The sequence below is a fragment of the Neopelma chrysocephalum genome, unplaced genomic scaffold (genome assembly GCF_003984885.1).
Source record: "Neopelma chrysocephalum unplaced genomic scaffold, ASM398488v2 Primary Assembly neopelma1_45, whole genome shotgun sequence".
NCBI classification, from domain to species: domain Eukaryota; kingdom Metazoa; phylum Chordata; class Aves; order Passeriformes; family Pipridae; genus Neopelma; species Neopelma chrysocephalum.
The window spans coordinates 12,076,437-12,102,441 of NW_020897704.1; the positions used below are offsets into that span (position 1 = coordinate 12,076,437).

The window sequence follows — 26,005 nt, forward strand, 5'->3', positions numbered from 1 at the left end:
TAATATAATATTATAGACTTTTTAGATTCAGAAGATTTTTTTTTTGTTCTCTCCCTGTCCAGCAAACTGGTCTTGGTGAGGACTCTTTTGTACTCCTGTGCTCTGCAAGGAAGTGTATTTTTGACTGGTGTCAATTGTGTGTTCCACATACAAATATTGACAAAAGTGCCTACACCCATAAAACTCTCAGATTTTGGCATTGTTCTGCTTAAAGTTTCTGCCACAGTGCTTTTCCCTCTGTCTAAATTCTTCCAATACGTTCAGAGGAACAAATAAAGCAGCAGCAGCCGAAAGTATGAGATGCATATGCTAAAATATTCAACAGTTCTTTATAGATGAAAATTGCTCTCTGTTTATAAATGGGTATACATGTTTTCTGTACAGTAATTCAGAGTTTATTTCTTGGCCCCTGTGATGTTTACAGTTATTTCACAATGTTTTGACTCCTCCTGGAGGGATCATGGAATTGCTTTTTTTCCATAAGCAAATACAGACACTGAAATCTCTCTAAAAGTCAAAATGTCCCTGAAGGAATTCCAAACAGCACTGAAGAAAGTCATAAACTTCTCAGTTTAACTTTCACTACCTTTATAGACAAGTGACATTTCAAAAGGTGAATACAAACAACACAATATATTTGTATCCATTTTCCCACCACAATTATAAAAAGAAATTATGTTTTTCTTAACTGTCAGCTTTCTGGCTGTGCAATGCAAAATTACTCCAGCTGTTTGACTGGAATAATATGGTACATACTACTGAAATAGTCTCAAATTTTTTTCTTCATTTTATTAGAGTTTTAATTTTTATTGTCCTTGATTTATAATAAAAAGCTCTCTTTTAAGAAGGAGAAAGGTCTCCCATATATTATGTGAAAGGCTGAATGGTGTCAAGACTGAATAATTTGAAGTTAGTTCTGCATCTTTAGCAGCTGATATGGGTTTTATGATGATTTTGTCCCACAGCAGAATACCATGTTCTCTGCATAATAGTTATCCTGCATAATAATTAGCTTAGAAAGATCTGCTGGTGTCAGGTGAACATTTGCAGAAGTTGGCAGTCTTTCTACCAAAAGTTTGAACTACAATGCTGTGATACTGATTTCTCCATTCCTGTCACCTCCAGACAACTTCAATGAACTCGTGAAGGAATTCTTGAATTCCTCCATCTATGCTCCATCTCTACTTTGCACTATGCTTTGCTCTACAAATGCTCTGTGCCTCCCCTATCTCACTATGTCATGGCAAGATTTCTGAGTGCCTCAGAAATCTGTCTTTCCCTCTCTTCCCTCTGCAAGATGCTTATTGCCTCTCTTTGGTCATCCCATATCTCTCATATCTTGCTCCTGAAATGTTTTGTCTTCTTTCATGCTGCTTCATGCAAAAGGTTGGTATTTTAAAACTCTCTGAATATACAAAACCCTTAAGATACTGTTATGCCAGAGCTGGGCTTGTCAGCTATTAATTAGCATCTGACAGACATTGCTGCCTTATCAGGGTACCAGGAGCGGTGTCCCCTTGTATTTCACCTCCCATTTCCCTCTTCCATCTCAGCATTTTCGCACACCCCAGAGAGTTCTGATGATAGATGCCTGGGAACATGATTCTCAAGTGCTGGACTTGAGTGTTTACACTTTGTGTAAACATAAAGTGAAGTTACATGAAGTTGTAGTAACTTTATGGCATTAGGTCTCATCTTACTCAGAAGCAATTAACGAATATCCTTGATCTAACTGTTCCAAGTCCAACTATCTTAGAAATTTCTGTTCCTGAATCAGAACTATGAACATGGGATTTTCTCAAATATAAATGTAGGGAATTTATCTTTTCCAATAACCCTACTTGTTCCAACTTTCTTTTTTCTCTCTCTGTGTGTTTCTTAAAAGACCGTGTTATGTAATTTGAAAAAGAGCTTTCTTCAGGATAAAGATTATACCAAGCTATGGTTTTGAAATTTGGATTTTAGCTTCTTTTAAAGCGACTTCTTTTGGGTAAGAAAAAAAGATATTCCCACACTTACTAGGGATCAAAATACAGCTTAAATCCTGTGAGTTTTATTATTACTCTTGAATTAGTTCACTTGGATATTTTTCAGGGTCATATTATTTTATCAGAGGCCACATATTGAAAATGTAACCTGGTACATAACTGAAATGTTAGTACTACATAGGAACTCTGACATTAGGAGGTCTCAGAATAATTATTTTTTCCAGTATTTTTCTGTCTCCTATTCTCAGATTTTATATCCTGTTTTTCCATTTTGTATGCTTTCGGGGTTTATTTGATGAGTTTGGTTTTTGTGTTTGTTTAAGTATGGCCATGAAATGCCTTACAGACATGACTAACTTCAGTGATATTACTCACATAAGTTAGACCAGTTCTTGTCCTCAAGATCTCTGTGTTTTGTGGAGGGGTTCCTTTTCAATGTAATTACTCCCTACCAGGTCAAGGGGCACTGAAGGTTGGGCTTATGTTGAATGGAGAAAAGGGGAAACACATTCCTGGATTAATTTTATGGAAAACACAAAGTTCGTAGCACTTGGAGATTTTCTGTATAAAGACGAGCCTGAAGGCAATGGCTGGACTTCCCTGTATAACAGATTTTCAAACTCGGCTGGTCAAAGCCCTAAGCAAGTCAATTTAGTTTTGAAGTTAGCCCTGCTTTGAGAAGGAGATTGGACTAGATGACCCCAGAGGCCTTTTCCAGCCTAAACCTGTTATTCAGCGTGTGTTCTTTAATATTGTTTTGCATGTTGTCTAACATTTTATGTGATGGTAACATAGCCAAATATTAGAGGATTTTAAAAATACTCAAAAGAGTGGTAGTGCAGCCTCTTACAAGTCTTTCATGAAGTTGTAACTGTAGGCTTGCCAAGGTTGCTCACGTTGTGACTTGTGTTGTTTGAATGTGGGTCTCACATGTTGATGTGCTTTTTTCACTACACATTTATCTTGCGCAGTGATGTATATCCCTGGATCTAATGAACTGTATTTTGGTATTTTTGTTACTTCCTAGAACTTAAAACTATGAGTCAAGCTGGTGAAGAAAGTTCCAGTGTCACAGAATTTGCAACTGAGGATGAGCAACAATTGACTCCAACAATCTATAGCCGAGATGAGGGATCCACTGACGTAACAGCAAGTCCTGCATTTCAGTGTTTAGATGAGGTATCATGTGCTCCAGCTTTCCCTGTCTGTAACAGTCCACATTGTGTCCAAATGTATTAATCTGAAGTGTATATTTTGTTATTAACAATGGAAGGTTGTTACTATAGACTATCTACAGCTTCCCCACATCTTCTCTGACTTTTTTCTAAAAGTGGTAAAAAAATTTTGTGAAGCAATAACATGCATAAGGCATATTCTTGTCAGGGATGCTGTGCTTAATAATCATGTTATTTTTTCCAGTGGTCATGGCCTTAAAGAAAATGAGAATAGGGAGGTCTTGGTTTTGGTCTTGTAGTATTCTAGCTATAGAGATAATTGCATCATGATTTGTAGAAAAGCTTCATAGCTGCTGGAAAAATCCCAGGTAAGTGCCTCCTGAGGCACTAGTAACTGATGATAATAGAATAAACCTTTTGGAACTCAATTTCTTTTGCAGGATTTTCTGTGTTAAGGAAATTTTCCAAATAGAATTTAAGATATCAAATACGTATGAAATGAAATCCTTAAAAGTGTAGTGCCAGAGGAGTCATTGAGAGATATCTAATCCGAAGTTTACACTGAAGTAGATTCTCTGCAGATAGTTGTCTAATTTATTCTTTAAAACTTTAATTGATGGAAATAGCTCTTTGCGTATCCTTTTTCAGAATTTCACCACTGCCAGAGTTTTAAAAAATAAAGATGTTTTCCCTAAATCCCAGTTTAAATTTCCTTTGGAGTGAATAATGCAGCTTTCTTCTTTCTTTCCCACAGTGACAATGCAGAGCAGTCAATTTCTGCCTTCTTTATAATAAAAAAGTACATCTCTATTGTATCCTTAGCAGGATTTGTTCTCAGAGCTCTTACTTAAAGTTGCTTTACCTTGGGCTCTTTCTTGGATCTGTCAGATCAATTTGCTAGCCCAGTTCTCTTTCACTGCCTAGGACCCAAGGTCATTAGAAAGGAAGGGCTGAGAATTTGTAGTGAAGGGGAAAATAGGACTGGCCTTTTCCTATCCCGCCATTAGATCATACTGAACATAGCATGAGGCTGCACAGTCTGTCTCTCTCTAATCCCTAATCCCTTATCCCTTGTGCATTCAAGAGGCATAGAGGTCTTTGCTTTCAGTCCAGTGCCAGTAAATGGTGAGCCCACAGCTTCCAGCAGTTTGGCTTCCAGTATTGTTGCAGCACAACCCCCCTTTCTTCTCAGTCCAGGGCAGTTGCAAAAGTCAAGGACAGCTCAACTCTCAGGAGAGTTGACCTCTCACCTTACAGAAATCCTCGTGTCTACTGAAAGTATGGAAACTGCACTTTGGGGAGTACTTAATTCTCTAGCTACTCCCATAATTTTTCTGTAGATTTTCCGTTGTGGTTGAATTTTTGTGACATTGAAAAGAAGCATATGCCTAATACAAGATATCTTTACCCACCCCTCCCTCCACCCTACCCATGGCCCCTTCTAAAGTGTATTCTACCTTTCTGCTTTGTTTTCTTCATTTTTAATCATGGTGAAAACTTATTTTTCTGGAGTTATTCTATAAAATTATTAGATTGTTTGGCCCATTTTTTTCTCCACAAAAATCTTTCCAAGGAGGTTATTCTGCATATCAAATTTAAGGGTAACTTGTTTAGTTTTGATAACATTGTAAACCATTAAAATGGGAAATATGGCGTAACCTTAGTAAAAAAGGAAAGAAACATGCTGTGGAAAACTAAAGTAAGCAATTTGCATAATATTTCATAAATGAGGTCTTTCAGTAATTTTGTCAATTTTTAAAAGGGAACTATGACTCATTTATTTGTATTACCATAATTTTTAACAGTTCGTACTTGTGCTTTACGGGTGAGTTTGGCTTTTCATCAGTTATTCACATTTCTTCTCTTCCACTGATGTGTTTGTTTTCCTTTGTTGAACTTTATACATAATTCAGGGATAAATATATTACTTTGGTCACCATAGATGTTCTTGCATTGACTCTGGCTTCAACTTCTTGGAAGAACTTTCAGAATTTTTCCACAGAAGAAGAATTGTATCATATTGTCTCAGTTTTACTGACTAGTCATTCATGCCTGCATAGCAGAATATACTTATCAGAAGAGACACCTTTTGTCATTAGAAGATTTATTTGAGAACACATATATCCCCTCTTCCAGTTAAGCCAGTCTTGTTTTTATTATATAAAGAGCAGATATGCAAACATATAAAGAGCAAGAACATGCACTCTCTCTCTCCTTCAATTTTAATAACACATAGTAACATTTCTTAGCCTTCTGGGTTAGGTAGAAATATTAAAAACAACAGAGGTTTGAACAAAGGCCACTCAGTTCATTATGACTTGCTTTTTTTCACAAAGGGTTGCTTCTTTTCACCAAGTGTTTTTCTTTATCACCAAGTAGACATCAGCCTATTCTGTTGGTTAGAGGACTGCCATACATTTACAAAATGAACTTTCCACTTCCTTGAGCCTTTGTTGTTATGTCCTTGAAATAAAGACATTTACTCTAAAACTTAATTGAATTTTTTGACTTGTGAATCTTTCCTTGTATCCTGTTTTCTTCCAGTGTTAGAATTAAATCAATCTGCATCATGTTAAGAACTTTCATGAAAAACTACATAGTCTACTATCTGTGTGATGAAAGTAATGTATTACTTGGATAAATGCCACATTAAGATGCAATAAATTATGCTGTTTTCATTTTTATTTTAGTGCATTATAGACCATGTATATATAATCTGATTCTTAAAAGGCAGCAAAAAAAGGTGTTGATTTTTTCATGTACATTATGTAAATTTCTAGAGCCATTAATTTTATTAAATGAATATTTTACTAGCAGTTAGCTTCAACAAAACGATCTGAATTTATTCTCGTCCTTTGCCTGTAAATTTATGATTTTTTTCCAACAGATGGTAATCCATTTAACATCTTCCTTTATCCTTATATCATCCTCTTTACAATACTGCTGTTACTGCTAAAGCAGCAGACAAACCAAAATTGTCATTTGAATGGATAAAGCAACAGAACATGATACAAAATTGGATTAAATGCTCAAAATAACAAGATCAGGCAGAATGAAAATAAAAAAGACCAATTAACAAATTGTCTCCTGCCCATTCTGCTAATTTTTGTTCCTGTAGTTTTTGCCCTTCTCTGTACTGCATATTAACACTTTTTTCACTCTGGACACTCAAGTTATGCTTTCCTTTCCTGCACCTGATCCAGTTTTAATGGGAACATAAATAAATAAAACATCTGTTGTCATAATGATGCTGTTGATGCTTAGTTTGTAACCTGTTACAGTCTTCAAATCCTCTTCTGTTGCTTATTTTTTGTTTTGTTACCCAAATCACAATTCCAGACACAAAAAAAGACCCTTACTCTACACATCTTGCCCATTTGACAATGAATCATAGATAGCTACACTCCAGAACAGTTTTCCATCCACTTTGGTTTTGCAAAATTTCTAAGATTTCGTAAATCCTATGAATTGGTGGCAAAATCTAGTGGTTCATCATTTTGATTCAAAAGACATGGAAAAACTAGTGCTCTACAGGTTCTTTCAGTTAGAAGGAGAAATGGAGCCTAGTATACCTTAATTCTGTTTAGTTAATTCTTTTTATTTATAAGCTAGGTACAAGCTCTTTTTTTCAGGGAAACAAAACCAAGCCAACCAACAAACAAAAAAAAAAAAGAAGGAAGAAATCAAATGATGTGTATCTTCTCCCAGTTTGAGGTCTTTTTACTCAAGGCCATGTCTCATGCTTTTTTTTCTCTTTGGTATGTTCTTGGGCTAGAAAGATAGTTCAGTCAAATGTATACCTACATTTTTAAAACCATACCAGAAAAGTGAGTCTGCAAGATTTATCTTGCATGTCTTTGCAGTGGATGCTCTGAAGCAGCTATTAATTCTGTAAAACAGCATACTTGTGAATGGAAAGTGCTTTCCTATTTACCAGATTCAGTGAGCGGGTACCTGTTTGGAAGGTACCACAATAGTCCCTTTCTGCTACTGAACATCATCCCTTTATGTGCTAAATCTAAACCTACAGAAGAATAAACTCCTTTGGGAGATTTTCCTAATTGGTCTATTGCAAGCTGTTGTACTCTGTAACCTATAAAGATAAAATGGTCAGTGCCCTCTGTCTGATACCAGCACCAAATATTTAACTTTTCCTGCGTTTTTGATGGAAATTGTCACTATGATGCTACATTTCTTTTTGCTGATGTCCAGTTGTCCAGTTGCCATCATCCATCAGGGAGCAGAAAGAACCTTTCATGAATATTTTTCATTGCTATTTTGAAACTTGGAGTGTTTCTGAGATTAATGAACTTACTACCTCTGACTGCCAAAAGTGGTTGAAGTGCTAATAAAGATGTTAAGCAAAATCCTGATTCTACTGGAAACATAGAGCAAAATCTCCATGTCTACCAAAAAATCAACAGTATCATGACAAAGACTTGTTTTGTTGCTGCTTATCTGACACTGATTTATGTCGATCCTCTAGCTGGAAGAGCTTTAAAGTCGTAGAATGATGCATATATTCAGTGTTTGGCTGTGGTTTGAGGAGAGAAAGATACCTCTCATTTTTCTCTTTTTTCTCATCTGTGCTGCAGGAAAGAAGAGAAAGTTGCATAAAGGTTGGCTACAGCTTTCAAATATAAATACTAAGAATCAATATTTCATATATTTCTTTAGTGGCATAATGACATCTAAGAGCCCCACTTAAGAATATACAGTCTTTTCCAATTTTTTTTTTGCTAACAAACTGGTTGTTAATTCTCTCCTAACTTAGGTTAAATGGTAGGTGTAAACAACTGTCCTGTTTAACAAAGTCAATACATCTTTAATCCTAGAAAAGCTACCTTGGGAGATTGGGGTATAATTTTTTTTTTTAACATGAGCACCAATTTAATTTCTGTTCCCCTACACTCTGTAGTAATGTACATTACAGTGCTGTAATGTACTTTCTGTTATTGTAAAGTATGATCATCAGTATATTTTTGCATAGTAACCATAGCAGTGGATAATTTGTTTCAGTACTCTCCAAACATGTATGTGCTCTATCAAAGATGTAAAAATCCTAACACAGCTGTTGAATGCAAACAACATTTTCAAACTTAAGCTGATCCTGGCACACTTCACATTAAATGCTTCAAAGGCTCCTGGCACAACAAAAAAGCCTATAAATATGTTGGCACAGACAGCTAAGACAGATGTTGTCTCTGCCTCCACCCACAGGAATCCAACTGCTAATTAAATAAACCTTTTTTAACTTTGTTGATATGGTCACTTGGGAAGTCAGTTAGGGATCATAATGTGTCTGTAAGCTAAAGTGTGGTTTTTTGCAACAACTTCCAGCAAGTAAGCAATAGTTTACACAGTGGATGTTAAAGTGATTGGTGGTTGTGATAGGAAAGTTGATTGTTCTAAAGAAAGCTGTAGAGCAGTGAGGTGAGTTACAGGTGCCTTCAAACAGGAGGAATGAGAACGGAGCCAGTGTAACGTGCTTTTTCTACTGAGAGATTCTTTCCACCACTAGCAGTTGACACTGTGTGGAATCAAGGCCAGGAGTTTGTTGGATGTGTTCAAATTATCACAAAGCTGGCAGTGTTTCTCTTCATTTCTGAAAAGCCTGTTCAAAAGCATTTACGAAGTCTTGTTTTTTCTATGCTGTTATAAAGTCAAGTGCAGATTTCATGCCACACGGAGGAACCACAGCTCCCTAAAGTTATGAGAGTAGGAGAAGGAATAACCTTTAACAGTCACATCATCTTGCATTTTAGTCTTTTCTCGATCATTTCTGATACTCTTGAGACTTGACAAAACAAGCATATTTCTGTTGTTTTCCAAAGCTATCTCCCTCTTCCTGCTTTCTCACCCCAAATACATATTTGAGACAGGGCAATCTTGTACTAAAATTGAGTCTATCTGACTTTGTATGTCAGCACAACCATGTGATGAGGAAGCCAGAGCAATGTTAACCAACCATACATTCAATAAAAATGCCCAGTGGTGGAGAATCATCTGTTACACAGATAAGGTTACTTTAAATGTTAAAAAGTGAATTTCTGATTTACTTACTGAAAAACACCTGTGTCCAAATACTGCTAAATGAACAAAGTCTAAAGCTCTGCATGGGGAAGGATTCTTATATTTGGGTTTAGCATATGGAGGTTGAGCTGCAGAGTGAAGCAGAGGGGCTTTTGTACTCTGCCTGAAGAAAGGCATGAGAATTTCTGTGAATCCTACTTCTTCATAAAAATCATTAACTCCTTGTTATTCCTTAAATGTATGTGTGTAAAGTCTGCAATTATTTTCTACTATGTAATTCTAAATGATGGCATACTATTCTTGTAGAAATGTAATCATAATTACACTTAGAGTTTGTCTTGATTATATGAATATAATTAAGTATTTGGGGATATTTTTTCCAGTTACTAGTTTCTAAATAGGTTCTTCTTTTACTGAGATCGGAAAAATCTGATGAACAAGGACTTGAAAAATAATATTGATTCATACACTGTTCTCATGACATGTGTGAGGCTTGGACTTGACACATCTTAAAACATTGTTTTCTGTTTCTGGTTACCAAATTAACTTCTGGCAGAAGAATTGTAACTCTATAGAAGTTTAATTAAAGCTATGAATGAAAGAGATCACTTTAGTAAGTGAAATGTTTGTGTTTAGTAGGGCCCGTGGATAGTATTGCTCAGCCATTTTTCTTTGAAACTTATGTGAATGTCTTCAGGCCCATATGTACCATTTTCTCTTATTTCCTGAACAAAAAAGAACACAGAACAATTTTTTTTAAAAATATTTTTAAGTCCTCTTTCTTTGTAGGCCAGTATTTAATTATTTTCTCATCTTTTTTCCTCTATAAAAACTCAATCATTCCTGTTTTGATTTTTCTATGACATGTAAGTCATAGAAGCTAAGTAAATTTGGCATTTGTTTCTTTTGTTTGGTTTTGGTTTAATTTATAGACAAGATCTAGATATGGATTGAGAACCATCTTAATTCATTTTTCAAATAATCAATAAAAGCAAGTTTGTTTTCCACCAATTTATCAAGCTACCTGTTCTCAGCCCTGAGTTTGACTGCAGTCTTTCCCAATAAATGCCATTAGGGAAATAGGTATTTGCATTCAAAAGCAAAGGAAAAAACATCACTGCTTTCAAATCTTCATTTCTTCTCTGGTTTATTTTTTTTCTGTTTTTTTCTTTGGTTTTGTTTAAGCAATGCATAGAAAGCCAAGACATTACAGTCTGCTTGGCTGATCACATTGAACAGATGGGTTTATGTCTTTATATTTTGGAAACAACCCATAGGAATTTTGCTGGCAAAGCCACTGTTAGTAATCTTCTTCTCTAAAATTCACAGTTTAAATATTAGCAAGATTAAAAGCACAAGTGTTTTCATAAAGATTATCAGTGTTACCTGTTTTCCATAAGGTGAAATACACAGTTTGAATTATTAAGCCTTAGTCAGAGACCAAGTGCTTTTTGCTTGTATAAAAAATTGCGTACTTTAATTTGGGGTAATATTTGTATTCACATGCTTTGATGTTACTTGCATGTGATCTGAAAGGTCAAAACAGGTTAGTTTGCTTCTTCTCTTTCATATTAAAGATAGAGGTTGTGTAAACCCTTGATTGGGCAATTACTTTTTTCGCTTCCAAAATATGAGTAGTTTCAAAAAAATGTCTGAGATTTCAGCCTTTGGTATTATCTGGCAGCTGAAGTGTCATAAAACAGATCTCTAAGGAGCTATCATTATTAGCAATTACTCTCCTGGCACATCACATAGTCATCTGTGTTGGTTATGTGTGTTTTCTTATTGCTTCAATTTTTACAGAAAATCAATAAAACTATTTATGACAAGTTTTTTGTATAGTGCCTATGTACATCTATGACAGTAGTACAGCTTTAACAGTGTGACATAATTTTATTACACCAAGGAAGAACAAAAATAATGTCTTCAACAAGCAGATGGAGTTACACTTTTTAAAACCAGTACACATTGACAGAAGTTCATCTACAACAGTTCCAGGCAGGTAATATTCAAATTTGTGCAACAGCATTACACTTCGTTTTTCCTTTCTTTTTTTAAAGACATCAGACAAGGCTTTCGCAGGTGATATTAGTCACATTTGCTTATTCTGTTAAAAATCTTGTGTTTTATGAAGTTCCCTTCAAACAAGATTAAAAAAGAATAATTTTCAACAACTTAATAGGAAAAAGGTATTTTCAAGTAGAAGCTTGTAGATACTGGAAGTCATACTTAGCTAGTTACCATATAATGAATAGGAGCAAATTGTGCATTTAATGCAAAATTATTAAATATAATCATATGCAATTAGATATTTGCTCTTTTAACCAGTTGCTTTTTTTTGTTTTGTTTAGACAATTCTTTTTTATCCCAAAATAAATATTGTATAGATTCAAAACACATTCTCAAGGAAAGATTATACATCTTGCAATTAAACATTTTCATTTCTCTTAAAAATTGAAATATAATAAACCAAATTACACTTGAATTATCCTTCAAAGTATTTACTTCTTTAAAATATATATTAATATTTTACAATTTAGTAATTGCCAGTGTTCTTCATTTGCATAAATTATAACCATAATATTTTTGTTATAATCTTAAAAAAAACAGTAAAGGTCATATTTGTAAAGTATTAGGTCAGATGTATACCTATATTCTGTGTATACTTATATTCCTTTTTTTTTAATGTCTCTTTTAACCAAAAAGTCTATGCCAGCAATGACCACACTTTAACTAGTAAAGAAATAGTTTTAGTGTAGTTTTTCTGCGTCTCAAGATTTGTTTAAGCAAGATGGTAGAATAGCCTCTTGCTAAGATAAATTGCATCTCCACTCAGAATGTTGGTCACTATATTTGTAGAGACATGGCCCAGATACACAGTCAAATTTGTGCTCACTATCTACAGTGTGAGCTTTAATAACAGTATTTCTAAATGGCAATTTCTGAAGTATTTGACAATTTGATTTTTTCATTTGTTACATTTTAGAAAAAAAGTCTTACATTGCATATTCTCTTTTTTCCTTAGAATTGCCAGTGGGTTTTTATGTTTCTGGGACTACGAAAGGGGTACTCTAGAAATGGGGAGAACAGTCTTTTCATATATCTCAAAACATTTATAATATTTCTTGTAATTTTAGGGTCTAATGATACCTAGATTGAGAAGTATTAGGATGAGAGCTTGAGTCTCTGCAAGAGCATCTTGTAATATTTGGCTTACCTAAAAATTCAGGAGAAAGCAAAATGGCACTGGAAACTTTGTATGCATTTAGAGGCATTAATGCAAAGATGTGGATTCTTCTTGATGCGTCTTTCTCCTACCTATACCTGCCTATATAAATGTGCAGTAAGCTACACAATAGCTCCTTTCTCACACAAGCAACAAGTAGGACCTTGAGCTTGAATGGAGGAACCAAAAAGAGCAAGAATGTTGTCGTTCATTACATGCTTGCTACATGTGTAGGTGTGGCACTTGGGGACAGGGTTTAGTGGTGGACTTGGCTGTTCTATATTAACAGTTGAACTTGATGATCTTAAAGGTCTTTTCCAAATTAAATGATTCTGTGATTCTGTAATTATTTCCACTGCTTCTATTCAATTCTTCCACCAACTTCTTTGAAAAAGCTTTGATAAAGACGATGAGATTTGAGGAATCATCTTCATTTTCTAAGTTTTCTCCAAGGCCTTTTTCGTGTCTTTGGGCAAACTATGTGGCCCTCTATTTTTCTAATCCTTTAAAAATAATAATTTGTAGTACTTTTCCTAATTTATATGGATATTGCCATGGTATACCTTTGAAGTTGTAAAGGATAGATGATAGAAAAAGGCTGCTCCAGAGTCACTGGCTTTTATTCTAAGTGTTGACAAATTTATATGTTATTTATTATACCCATGAATTGTGTTCAGGTTAAAATGTAGGTATTCATTCAGACACAATTTGTGGAAGACCATTGAAAAGTTTTAAATCATAGAATGTGATATATCACAGTCAGTAAAAGCACCAAAAGCAATGTTTAGAATATTTACAGAGTGATACCAAGACTTATCTGGTGTTAAGTTTTAGCAATAGCTATTCAGATACTTTCATGCTGGTTTTAATACATTATATGGGTCAAACTGTCTCTAAAAAATTATGTGGAAGTATGTTGCTTTGTCTAGAACAATTTTATGCCAAACATAACTGAATACTTGAATTCTGAGTATAATACTGAGTAAGTACAATGTTGAGTGCAATCCAATGCAAACTAGTTAAGAGAAATGTAACTGCACAAAAATCACTGCACAAAACTTTTGGGTCTGATCATGATTTTTACTGATTTAAAGGCTTGCCTATATCCACTGGGAATATCGTCAGAAATACCATGCCATGTACCCCAGAAGATGCCGTTGCGAACACCTTTGTATTTTTTGTGGTAGTACTTGCCATTGAGGTTGGCTGACAAGCACGCATCAAACCACCAGCCAGAGCTGTAGTAGGCGCCGCAGTTTCCTGAAGGATACCTGTCGTTGTCCTTGTCTGGAGTTGTAAAGAACTTTTGGTCGTGGTTGTAATGTTTGCTGTAGTGAAGGGCATCTCCTGCTGTGCCGCTGTAGCCGTGAACGCTCAGGCGGTACTTCAGGTACTCGTTGGCCACGTAGAAGTGTTCGTATTTTGCATACTCTCTGATTCCATTGAAGTCTTCAAGATCAATTCGCAGTTGCATTTCCTGGCTCTTTGTCAGGAGATGAATTCTGTCATTCCCCAGCCAAAACTCCCTGCTGAGGTTTCCAAAGCCATTTTTGTAGTCATTCCAGGTTCTATTGAAGTTAGTGCTGCCATCCTGACGCCGCTGCAGCACTGTCCAGCCACCTCCATTTGTTTGCATGTCACAGTAAACTTCAAAGCTCTCATTTCTGGGGTCAGGACTAATCCTGTAGATTCCGTTACTCCTTTTGCCTGCTGTGTAATGGTCAGCACAGTCTCTCTGCATTATTTGTATAACTGGTGGAAGAAGAGACGGTGTTAGAATGAACATAATTTCAATTTTAAAAAGAAATAAAATTTTTACCCAGACTGATGTGGCATATAGAACTTGGAATGGAGAGACTTTTACACTGGAAATAGTATTGCAGCAATTTCAGTTCTAAGGAGAAACAGATTTTTTCCTTCTATAAAGATGCCACCTAGGATCATCAGATAGCTGTCCAAAAAACCCCATTTAAATGACTTTTTGTAACAACTTGCAAAATATTAAGGGCATTTTGATAGTTTGCTTTCCCTTTCCTCCTTTTCTCTACTCTTTATCCTATTATTACCTCCTGTCCATATTTCTAATGCTTTGTGTTTACACACTTGCTGGTTTTTATGTTTAAATGTATACAATCACACCCTGTCTATAATTATCTGGCAGTGTGTCAGAGAAAGAACTTTGTCCACATGGCAATGATGTTATTCTGGCTGTTGTTCAGTTAACATAATCTAATAGAGAACATAACATCCTTAGGAATGTTTCATGTGTTAATGTTGACTGTACTTTAGGAAGCAGGAAAAAAGTAATAAAATTGTCACATCTATTGTAGTAATCATGTGATTCCTAGAAAGATGAAGCTGGAAAAGCGATGGTGCTTTCCTGTGTATATGGCATTGCTGGCTTTACAGAAAGGAAGAATGTTAGCATCTACTATTAACACAGCTTTTTCCCACCGGTGGGTGATGTGTTTTATTCAGAAGAAAAATACCCCCAAGTTTTTCCTTCAGACTGAAAGTCCATTTTTGATCTACAATGTCACCCAGTAATGTGATTCTATTCAACAGCATGATATTAGAATTCCATGTTCTTAAGTAATACAGAGAGCTCTCAGAAGTTCTGAGTTAAGAGTCAAAACCATAATGTTCATTCCTATTGCAGATTTGAATTTATGAGCATGTTCATTTGCAGGCTTGGATTGTAATTTTTCCTGGAATATTCAAACAATTAATCTACTTGAAAGGGAGAAGTGTTCTCAGGCTGCAGCAGGGAATAAGACCCAGGACTTCTTGTTTGCCAGCAAACTGGAAATTTATGAAACCAGAAAGTATAGGAATTAAAGGCTTAACAGCCAAATCTAAATCCACAAGACTTTCTAATTTATTTCATTGAACTTTGTGTCAGATCTTTGATGGACTCAGTTTCAGACCAGATACCAACAGAGAATATATACTTTTCAGGTAAAATTCTTATATGATCCAATTCAATTCCTATTTAAATAAAGTTTTACTGTTTATTTCAGTGGATGCAGGAATAGACCCTACATAGGAAAAAGTTGTACCTGTTGTCCTTGCTAGTTTTCATAATGACTATATTGCTGCTATGAGAGCTTTTAGCATGTTACTGTAAAATATAAGAAATATCTAAATGATGATATGCTGTGAACACTACTCAGCATTTCAGTATGTGTAAGGAATATCTAAAATTAATTTAGTCTGTTATGAAGTACTGTACTTGAATGCGATTCATTGCCCATTATCAATATAACAAACCCACTCATTCTTTTTGTAAATGTTTTATATCTGAATTAAAATAAATTGATTTTAACACTGATTTTTATCTGATTTAAGCTGATTGCTGATATAGTAAAAGCATTACCTTTATTATTACTTATTTTCGGAACCACCTGGAGATCCTTCTATTTTCAATATGGATAGACAGAAGAACAGTTTTATTTTAAACTTGAATGGTAAGCAACAGAGGCTTAAATAGTGTAATGCAGCCTGATCTGTCTGTTTTGTCGCTCGAGAGCCCTATCTTCATATCTTTGACAATATCTAAGTGGTAGAATACACTGACAAACTACTGAATATTTCCTGTTTTCAAAGATTTTTACATAGATATAAAAACTTTATGACTTTACAAAACCCCTTGATCTTGCCTTAGTAACAGTCAACATCAGAAAGAAATTATTGGTTCTATTTCATGATTTTAATTAGGACAATTAAAAAGTAAAAGGAAAAGTGTTTGTCAGTGATAACACCTCTTTCTGTTTTATATTGCTTATATATTAAATTAATGCAAAGGATTTAGTATTAAATTGATGGTATATATGTTACACAGTCAAGAAATACTGTTAATAAGTTTTTTAGCTAGGCCTTTCAGATGTTTACTGTGATGATAAAAAAATTATTTTACTATCTATCTGTTAAAAACTAAACATTTTAATAGATTCATTTTACCCCTTCTAATTCAAGAGGAAAACATGTGTAGTTCACTGATGTTTAATGTCTTTAATGAAGGGTATTATGGTGTAAAATAATGTTGATTTTTCACATTTACCAATTGAATTGCAAAAAATTGTCCTAAAAACTTAGTGGTTTAGATCCTTAATGAAGTCCAATTCTAGGAGGGACTGAACACCTGCAGCTCTCAGTAACCCTCTAGTGGCTGCTGAAATGTTTTACAGGAGTATAAATAAACACTAAAAGAGCAGATACTTGTGAAGTTCATAGCACAGCTATTTGGTTAAAATATATTTTAAATTGTTTACCTAATATTAGTAAAAGGCACAGAAAGCTTATACAGGCAGTAAGAATTAACAGGTTACATACCAGGTCTTGATTGCATTGCTGGACACTTAGAAGAACATTTGTTATCCAGGTTGTTCACAGCAAACGTTAAATTTGCAACCTTGCTGTCAACATAATGTTCTACATTGTTCATATTTATGAGGCTCAACCTCTCTAAACGACCCTGCAATGTCTGAATCTGACTCTTTGCATTTTTTAAGCTGGTTGCCATTCTGTTAACTTTGCTTTGCAGTTCCTTTACTCTGTTATCTTGAATTTCACTGTTTGCTGCTGGAGTTTCTGCATTAGGTAGCAGGAATTCGTTACTACTGTCTCTTTCTTGGTTGTCATCTGCCTGCAGCTTGCAATCTTGGCAGCATTTCTTCAGCTTGTTTACTGCTTCTTTAAGGTTCTGTACTTCTTTGAGAGTCTTCTCAAGCAGTCTGAATTCTTTGGGTAACTGGATGGTCATCGGAGGCAGATTTATCTGATAAGGACAATCCTCTCCTTCATCACATTTCCGATTAGTTTTGAGCTTTATAGGACAAGCCTCTGTAGCTTTTGCTTCTTTAGCATTCTCTTCATCTTCTAAAACAACTGCAGAGACATTTGTGAAAGCAAGGAGAGTTGTCTTCAGCAAGACTGTGTAAACGAGGAGCTTCATCTTCACTGAGAATCGAGCAGTATGAGGAAGTATGCAAAAGTGGAACAACTTTATAAGGGCAGCTTGAAGCCTGTGAGTTATCAGACTGCCTACACTGTTCTCAGAAATGGGTGGGAGTGCTTGCATCACGGGTGATTAATAGCAGAGCAGAGTAGGTAGTGCTTGCAAGAGTAGCACATTTCAGTCAGTATTCCTGACTCAGAGCTAGTGTATGTAAGCAGAATGATGAAATGCATGTGTGCTGGTCACCTACTGTAGTTTAATTGCATTCCTTCATGTACATGGGTTTTCTTTTTTGGGAAAAATAATCATCTAGCCATCTATATCAGCCTTCTAACATAGGTTTCTTAACATTTGAGTGTCTAAAGCTTATTCTTTAACCCAGACTATAATTTTAAGACAGCAGGTAGAAAAAGTAAAAACCAGCCCCTTTCCCATTAGAGGTTTATCACAGCAATAGCTTCACTGACACTCAGTCCCCTTCTTCCTAAAACTTTTATTATAATTTAATAGATGTATTCATGACAATGATGTAAAACTAAAAAAAAAATGTTGAAACACACATATAGTTTTGATTCCAAACATTTTTCAGGATGGAGTCACAAACTCAGGAGGATGAGCGGCACTTTCTTCTTCCTATTTTGCCTAACCCACCTTAAAATAGTTGTCTGGAATATTCATAATTTGTGTGGCACATCACTGTTAAAAATCACTATTATCTGATTCTGAGTATTTATTGAACCTTTCTAAGTGAAGGGAAGTGAACTTAAGACAGTTCCCCCTTTGATGCATGGGATCGTAGCTGTTGGATTGCTTGTCCAGGAAACCCAAAGCAAATCCTGGTGTTCTGAATAATGTCCTGAATTCCAAATCTAAAGTGAGGCAGAAAGCTAGGGAAGGAATTCTCATCAGTTTGGGGTATTGCTCTTCTTTTTATTGTGCCTAGTATCAGCTTTCAGAGTTCATCATGTACTTTACATCACTAGTCACACCAAACAAAATAGTTCTTCTCCAGGTGACAGCTGCCATGTACTCCCTCATTTTTATTTTACAGCCACCTTTGCTATTCTCACGTGGTGCCTATGCAGTTTTAATGATCTATGTCATTTTTCTTGTGCCTCAAAGCAAGGCATGGATATGTCTTTATGCATTCACAACTTGGTCAAAAGCCAAATAAATTGCATGAGTAAAGGTGTTTACACCAGTTCTTGTTTAACTAGTCAAATCTGAACCGTTTAGTTCCCTAACCCCTATTTGAAATTGCTCATAATACAGATTAAATATTAAACAGACATTAGTCACACATATAATCCACAAGTTCATTATGTCTGTAATGTTACTGGCTTTTATACACACTACGTGATTATATTGATATTACAGGAGTGAGGCTTGGTAAAAAAACCTACTCAACAATTCTTTCAGATCTCTGCATAGCACTTTCTTGGGAGATGGTTTTGAATCTACCTTTTCTGTCTTCTAAATGAACATCCCCAAACCTGCCATGATGCTTTTAGTTATGTAGCTAAACTGTGTCTCTCTCCCTTTCAGATCATGATAGTTTCCCAGCAATGAGGTGAAAGCCCCCCCCCCTCAGGCTTAAGATACGGACATCACTCTGGTTTTGTTAAAAATGTGTCAAAACTGAAACGTTTGTAACATGTATGATTTTAATTTGTGAGCAAATTTTTTTAATTATTAATTTAATTAATAGGATGCTAATTTTTTATTGTATCAATGTAAAACCAGGTATTTACAGAGCCTTGTTCTCCCGTATGGCTGCTACTGTCAAATGGAGGAAAGCTATACCAGCCTCTTTTGAGGGGCTTTAGAAGTGGAATAGAATTCCTAAATCCTTGTTATTTGGGAAGCCCCTTCTCCCCCACACTGTTGGTTGTTCACTTTACAATGAACTCTGCTATCTGCTTTGTGACTTTGAACTTGACAAACTGTTCTGTATCGGTAAAATTAATAATAATTATCCATGGTAGACCACATTGTATGAGTTGCCTTGAAATTTTTAAATGCATATTGAATATTGTTGTAATTTGTGACTGCTGTGCTGCATTGAAAGCCAGAAATATCATTAAAATCTTGTAACATCTAGAAGGGCAGAAATTTCTAGGAAGTTCAGATAGTAAAGTGAGGTATCTGAGCTTTTCAAACATCTTTATCCCAATACATCCATTCCTTAGCCCCATATATACCTTCCTTCCTTTGTGTGAGGCTTCAGTAATCTTGAGTTGCTCTGCTATGCTCCGGATTTCATTATTAGTCTGATGTTCTGCTGCTAGGCTGTCAGCAGCCTGTTTGGAATCCAAAAGATCCATTTCTCCATCAGGTGTCTGCATGCTTATCCCACCTGGAGAAATCTTGTAATTGAGGGCTGGTCTTTCTTGCTGTTCTGTCAGGGAATGTCCATTCTCAACAATTTGTCACATCTCTCTTCTTCCTTCAGGAACTCAAAGTGGTATGCCACAGCCTTTTTCATGTTTCAAGTCTCTTATCTTCCTTGGGATAAATGAAGTAAATCTTCAAATCTGATTTTTTCAGAAGTCTTTACCCTTAGAAAGGACACTGAACAATCTTAAAGTGTTAGATGCTGATGCAGCTTAACTGCATTAATGGCAGAAATATTGACCAGATCAAAATTGAGAACTGCAGGTTGTTTATAAGCAAAGTTTCTTCCCAGATGGGGCCTCTCTAGATCCCTAGACTGTTATGCATAAAACTTAAAACTTTAAATCAGTTAAGCAATCACAAAATCCAAAAGCCAATCTTTTTCAACTGTAAAAGGATCTAACAATAACAGCTGATGACTGTGAGACTTTTTTACTAAGGCCTTTGGTTTTTTGCTTAAAGGTAATTTTCTTGTAGTTTTTCATCTCTTTTAGCCTTCTTTTTAGGAATCTATTTTTCCCCCTGTGGACTGAAGAGATATCTTAATCTTACAGATGTGTCTTCCTAAACTGAAAGCTCATGATATTTTTAAATTCTACTGAAGATTTTAGTTCTATTCCAGAACTACCCAGTGATGACAAGGTTAAAGTGATGTATTTTGTTTCATCAGACTTGTCTGAAGAGTGTTTATTCGAAGTTTATCAAAACCAGCATGAACCCTTTCCCATGTTTTTTTAGAGTATGGGCTTTTTCTGGCAGATAATGGAATGCAGGTCAAATAGAAACCAACAAGGTTGTGACTGTAGGCAGATGTTAATTTAACTAGTGACTATGGCAATTTAAAACACAACAACTTGCCATCTTTTTGATTTCTGGCTTTGTGCTGGTAGTCAACACCTGCAGAAGAATTGCTGCAAAGCATCCAGGTTTGTCTAAGCAGTTCAAATGATTGATATGAACAAACCTGAAGCACATCTGGGTTCATTCATATAAACCATTTTGGTGGCAGAGTGGGATGTGTTAAGATTCAACTGCTGCAGTAATATTTTTGATGTTTTTTGTAAACTTGAGTGATTCTGTGATACATTTTGATTGAGAAAGAAGATGAAAAGTAATTAGATTAATTTTCAGGTTTTCCCACAATGTGGGATATATACCAAAATTCCATACTATAAACAAATTCTCTGATGAATTCAATTGGGTTTTTTTAAATTCAGTAGTCATTCTTCATGCAAGCAGTCCTTATGTTGTCCACTGGATTGTGAGACTACCCATGCAACTTGTCATGTGTCCATGAGAACACATCAGAACACAAAAAGAAAGGCAGTTTGATTCCATTTTGAGTTTAGTTGTTAATATTCAGATACAGATTACATAGAACTAGTAGCCACGTGACTTTCATACCTGTTGAAATTGGTCATTGCTTTATTTATAAATTCTGGCAATAGGCAGAAAGGCAGCACTGACATAGAGCATGTAAGTAGTAGGTTAGATATTTATATAAGCAATTGTAAATGTAATACATATTACAAAATTCATGTAGTCAAAGAATATCACTCCTTCTGTTAAGGTGAGGACCATATTTGTGAAAAAAGAGGTCCATGAAACTAAGTTCTTATTATTTCTGTTTCTTTCATGACATCTGAAAATCTGCCTGCCCAAAATCTACGATTTACTGCTAAATATTTCCTTTATCTGTAGCCATAGAAGATGCTGTAGTTGGCTCAGTATATGAGGAGAATAAACCAGAATGCACTTCAAGAGTGATGACATACCAAATACAAAAGCCTCTCCCTGATATGTCTTTTCAGGAAAATTCCTTTTTGATTCCTGCAAACCTGCTCCAGTAAGACCAGCAAGTGTAAGAGTGGATCTTACTTTTGAGATTCACAGTCAAAGAGGTGACAGCAGGAAAGCTGTGTCCTTTCCCAAAATGCCCGTCTCCTATACCCTCTCTTTCTGAGCCGTATGAGACACAATTGACCACCAGATACATTATTTTTATCCTGATTTTTATATTTTTCGTGTAGGGATTGCTCTTTCCCATGAACTGGGGGACAAAATTACTGTTATGAACTTTGTCTTGGGAAAGAATTTGTGATATTATCTTTCCTAGTCATTATTTGTTAGTTTTAGAAGGCTTTTCAGTGGTTTATTTTTCATTAAAGAAAGCCTGGCTCATCCATCTGTAAATAAGAAAGTAAAATTGTAGACATTCTATGTAAGGCAATACAGTGCTGTATCTACCGTAATTAGGTGTATTTATGATTTTCATGCATGTCTTTACCCCCATGCTCAGTTTTGTCCTGTTTATGTAGCATCATCTGCAAATAGCTTTTTTCATGTGAAATACTTTGTAGTAGGCTATGAGCCTTTCAATGGTATATTGATATAAAACACTCCATGTCAGAATAAAGTGAGTAGATATTAATAATTTCTCATGCTCATTTATTTGGTTTCTGACTTTTCTGAGTTCCTGACTTGTTATATGTGGAATCAATGCAGGCAAGTCACTTTTCTTTAGACAGCAAAGTTCAAGGAACCATAAACCCTATTCCCTCGCTTTGTAAAATAAAGATATGCTATATTTAAAAAGTGCGCTCAATCTTCTTATTCATTACATTTATGGTTTTCTTGGAATAGGAAAGAGGGCAAAATCATTTGTGAAGCATTTATTAAAATAAAAAAAAATCACTTTATCAAATTATTTAAATTATTTTAACTTCCAAATAGAAATGGCTTAGAAAGGTGATTTTGTTTTCCTGTAAAAATAGTATTTTTGAGGGAAAACAAGCATACATATAAATGTCATCTTATACAAAGGTACTTGTTACTTTGTTATAATTTTGCTTGTCACAAACATGGAGATAAATACCTGACTATATTTGTGTAATCAATAGCCTCATGGCTTCAAGTATTGTTTATTACCTAAATAAATGTTGAGAAAACTCAGTAACAAATGTTTTTCTTCTCAAAAAGCTAATAAATAAGCTTCTTCTATGGACTTCTCATACTTATCCTAAGAAGTCTACTTCTTGTAATACATGTATGTAGTTACAGATGAGAGGGACTCCACCTTATTTTTTAACTCTAACTCCAGCATTAATTTTAAAACCTTACTGTATTTTTCTTTACTTTCTACCGTCATAACCTTTCTCTAGAATAATGACTTAAGCAAGGCATGTAATTCCCTAAATATCTGCAGCATAGCTATTCCTGTGTGTACTTTCACTGTTTCCCAATCTACAAATGGAATGCAGAATTGCATTCTGATAACTACAATTTATTGTGTAACTAAATATTTACAGTCTTAAATTAGTGATTTTTATCTTCTTGTTTTAAAATACTTAGAAATATGTCCTGAAGCCTGAAATATTGTTTAGTAGAGAAATTATAGATAATTTTGGAAGTGTTAGTCTTCCATAATTCTGTATTAATATTTGATGCATATTGAAAAATGCACAATGACTGAATAAAAAGTGTAAAGATGATGTTTTCTGGGCATATATAAATTGTGATGCAACACTTTACATTAAAATCAGAGTTTAGGTCATCTAAACATCTGGTGTTTGGACTGAGCTCAGTAGTCATCTTTGGCTCTCACTATAGTCAGAGGCAACTAAGAGCCTCACCGAGAATGTTTCTTAGCTCTTATAAATGCTGGAAAGTGGTCTGAAATAATTTAATGATTTAAATTTTATTATTTAAATAATTAGAATCTTAAATGCACTGACTTAATTATTAATCTCTATTCTGGCACTTGTTTTTGCCTTCCTTATGCTTTCTAAAGTCTAAAGGCAATATATTTCAATCTTTAACTGCATGGTTTGGGAATAATATGCGAGACAAAGTAAGGTAGCCAATGTTTAGACTCAGTATACTTCAGGACAAGTCATTATCCTCTTTTGTGTAAAAATTAGAAAGCTGTTGGTATATCAGCTGAATACAGAGAGTATTTATAACTGATGCAATATATATTCAGCTGCTGCATCCTTATTCAGTCACTGCTTTTTTAAAATTTGGTGGGGCAGGGCCCTGAGGTGACCTGGTCTAACTTTGAAGATATCCCTGCTTTGAGCAGGAATTTGGACTAAATGGCATCCAGAAGTTCTTTCCTGCCTTAAATTTTCTGACTTAATTACTCTCATGTATTACACGGAATTTATTCTTTATGTTGTAATAACAATTATGTAAACATAGCGTTCTGGAAAATGAAGTGCATGCTTTAAGCTCTGTAGGAAAGCGGTGAAGATGATAAAAACTGTCCTGTATATTGTTTAGGGAGTCAGATGAAACTGTTACAGAAGTCCTTAGGACTGTTAAATTCTCTGGCATCAAGACTAGGAGTTTTTGAAGTAGTTTTCTTGTGGTTTTTTTTAAGATTGCCAGAAAGGTTACAAACACAAACTGTATAGACTTTTAATTGTTTTTCCTTCATTTTGTATGCTCCATCTTGAAGTAGTCAGGACATGATCTTCAGCAGTGGTGATAAGTCATAGTTACAAACTTCCTCTGAGCCATGGGCTGAACTTGAGGAGGAATCTTTTGTTCCCCTAGTGCATTATCATGGGTCCACAATTTTGTCTAGATAATTTGGAGGTATATTTGGAGGCAAGCCAAACACCAGCAGATATCCCCAGCTCTGTGAATCTGTGGAGACTGGCAGCCAGCAATATGGATAGAAATGCACGAGTCATAGCATGGGTTCAGCCTATTTGTACCTATCGTGCCCCTGCAATGTAGAAACAATGGCTGAGAAGACAGTGCTGCCCTGTCCTTGGAATAAGGAACACCTGAGCTGTGTGGTAAGTGTCAAACAGTCTGGACTAAATGAGGATTTTGGCAGAGGATGCAGAGCTCTCTGTTCAGAGAGGACACTTATCCTTTTTCTTTCCTGAATGCTTAAACTTTTAAATATTATACAAAGGAGGTAAGAAAAGCTCTTCAAATAAACAACACAGAAAGAACATTCCAAACCTGACATAGCAGACTGGTCAGAAGAGCCATATGACAAGTGGCTAATACTATACTGAAATCCTGAGTGTATACAAACTAATCCCTTGATATTTTTCTCTTGTCTTCTATTATGAGGCAAAAGAGTTGTTTAATGAGACCTTTCAGATATTGGAAATAAGCAAATGAATATAAAATGCTGGATATTCTATGTATTAAAATAACATTAAATGTAGTCACAATGTCTTGTTATAGTTACAAAATCCGCAGTTTAGAATGAAGAAGTGGAAAGTGTTACTACTCCATTTGAGCTTAGAATACATTTTAGTTGTTTTGCAGTATCTGCAAAATTAGAAACACATGTTAGCTACATCATTTCTCCAAAATGCAGAGATCCTAGGCACTGTTGAAATTATGTCTTTTCTAGGAAGCCTCAAGTGTTTCACTTTCATAATGATTATGACCAATTGATGTTAATCAGTAATTTCTTGGTGGCGACTATATTTATCTTCCATGCTTATTTGGGATGTTTTTATCAAAAGAGTGTGAATGACCAACATTCAGATTGCCTCATCTATTTAAGTTTAAAATTTGGCTGAGTTATATTCAGTTCTGTAGAGCCCCAAAAGAATTTTAAAAAGCCTTGAAATTCAAAACGGGAAATGTTCCCAGAGTTCTTATTTATATCACATTTGAGTTACATAAAACTTCGTTGAAATTTCAGATGAGTTCCTTGGTGTATTACTTTGAGTTGACTGTCGAGAGGGACTGAATGTGTTAAAGTGGAGAATGTCCAAAGCGTGTGATGTGGAAGTGAGGAGGCACTGATATAGTTAGGACCAAATGTCACTGTTTTTGCTCACATGGAAGTGTGCCTCATTTATCAGGTTGGCCTTCTCCCTTCAGTGGTTTTATTCCCATTTGTATTCTGATATCTTCTCTTTCTTACCAATATTACTGTGGTCCTACATCCTGAAGTCAAGCTCGAAGGATATCCAAGAGGACTCTCAGATAGTGTGTAACTTCACATAGTGCTCATTTTTTCTTGGAATTTTCTTCAGGATATTTTGTGCAGAGCTGTTGGTAGCAAGCAATTATGAACTTATTACTAGTATGGGGATAGAGAGAAGTTATTAAGGTGCATGGAACAACTATTTGAGCATAAGCAGTTTCTGTTTTTCTCATGGATCCCTATATTTAAGATTCCTGCCCAGAGCCAGAAAATCCATGTACAGCTAGAAAAATATGAAGGATATGCCTTTCCCTTTCACATTTTCAG

General features: G+C 35.2%; 2 protein-coding genes across 8 annotated transcripts in view; one reads left to right on the forward strand and one right to left on the reverse strand.

Moving 5' to 3' along the window:
* CCDC146 (coiled-coil domain containing 146) overlaps positions 1-26,005 on the forward strand; it is a 69,836-nt gene that overhangs the window by 5,225 nt on the left and 38,606 nt on the right. For 5 of the 7 annotated variants that reach the window (XM_027679409.1, XM_027679408.1, XM_027679410.1 and 2 more), the window contains exon 2: positions 3,016-3,167. In XM_027679409.1, coding sequence (XP_027535210.1) covers positions 3,027-3,167 — 141 coding nt within the window. In that variant the 5' untranslated portion in view covers positions 3,016-3,026. Of the gene's footprint in view, positions 1-3,015; positions 3,168-24,361; positions 24,579-25,574; positions 25,614-26,005 lie in introns of those variants that run through there. The other 2 variants (XM_027679411.1, XM_027679412.1) reach the window with 2 other exon arrangements.
* Positions 11,070-17,452, reverse strand: FGL2 (fibrinogen like 2). The gene is made up of 2 exons (XM_027679420.1): positions 16,755-17,452; positions 11,070-14,174 (listed from the first exon to the last, which is right to left on the reverse strand). Exons 1-2 carry the CDS (start codon positions 17,374-17,376, stop codon positions 13,468-13,470), a joined length of 1,329 nt encoding a protein of 442 aa, XP_027535221.1. The 5' UTR covers positions 17,377-17,452; the 3' UTR covers positions 11,070-13,467.

Coding starts and splice junctions, on each gene's coding strand:
- FGL2 (XM_027679420.1), bottom strand. CDS start 17,376: ATGAAGCTCCTCGTTTACACAGTCTTGCTGAAGACAACTCTCCTTGCT. Junction 14,175..16,754: donor AGCAATGCAATCAAGACCTG/GTATGTAACCTG, acceptor TTCTTCCACCAG/TTATACAAATAATGCAGAGA.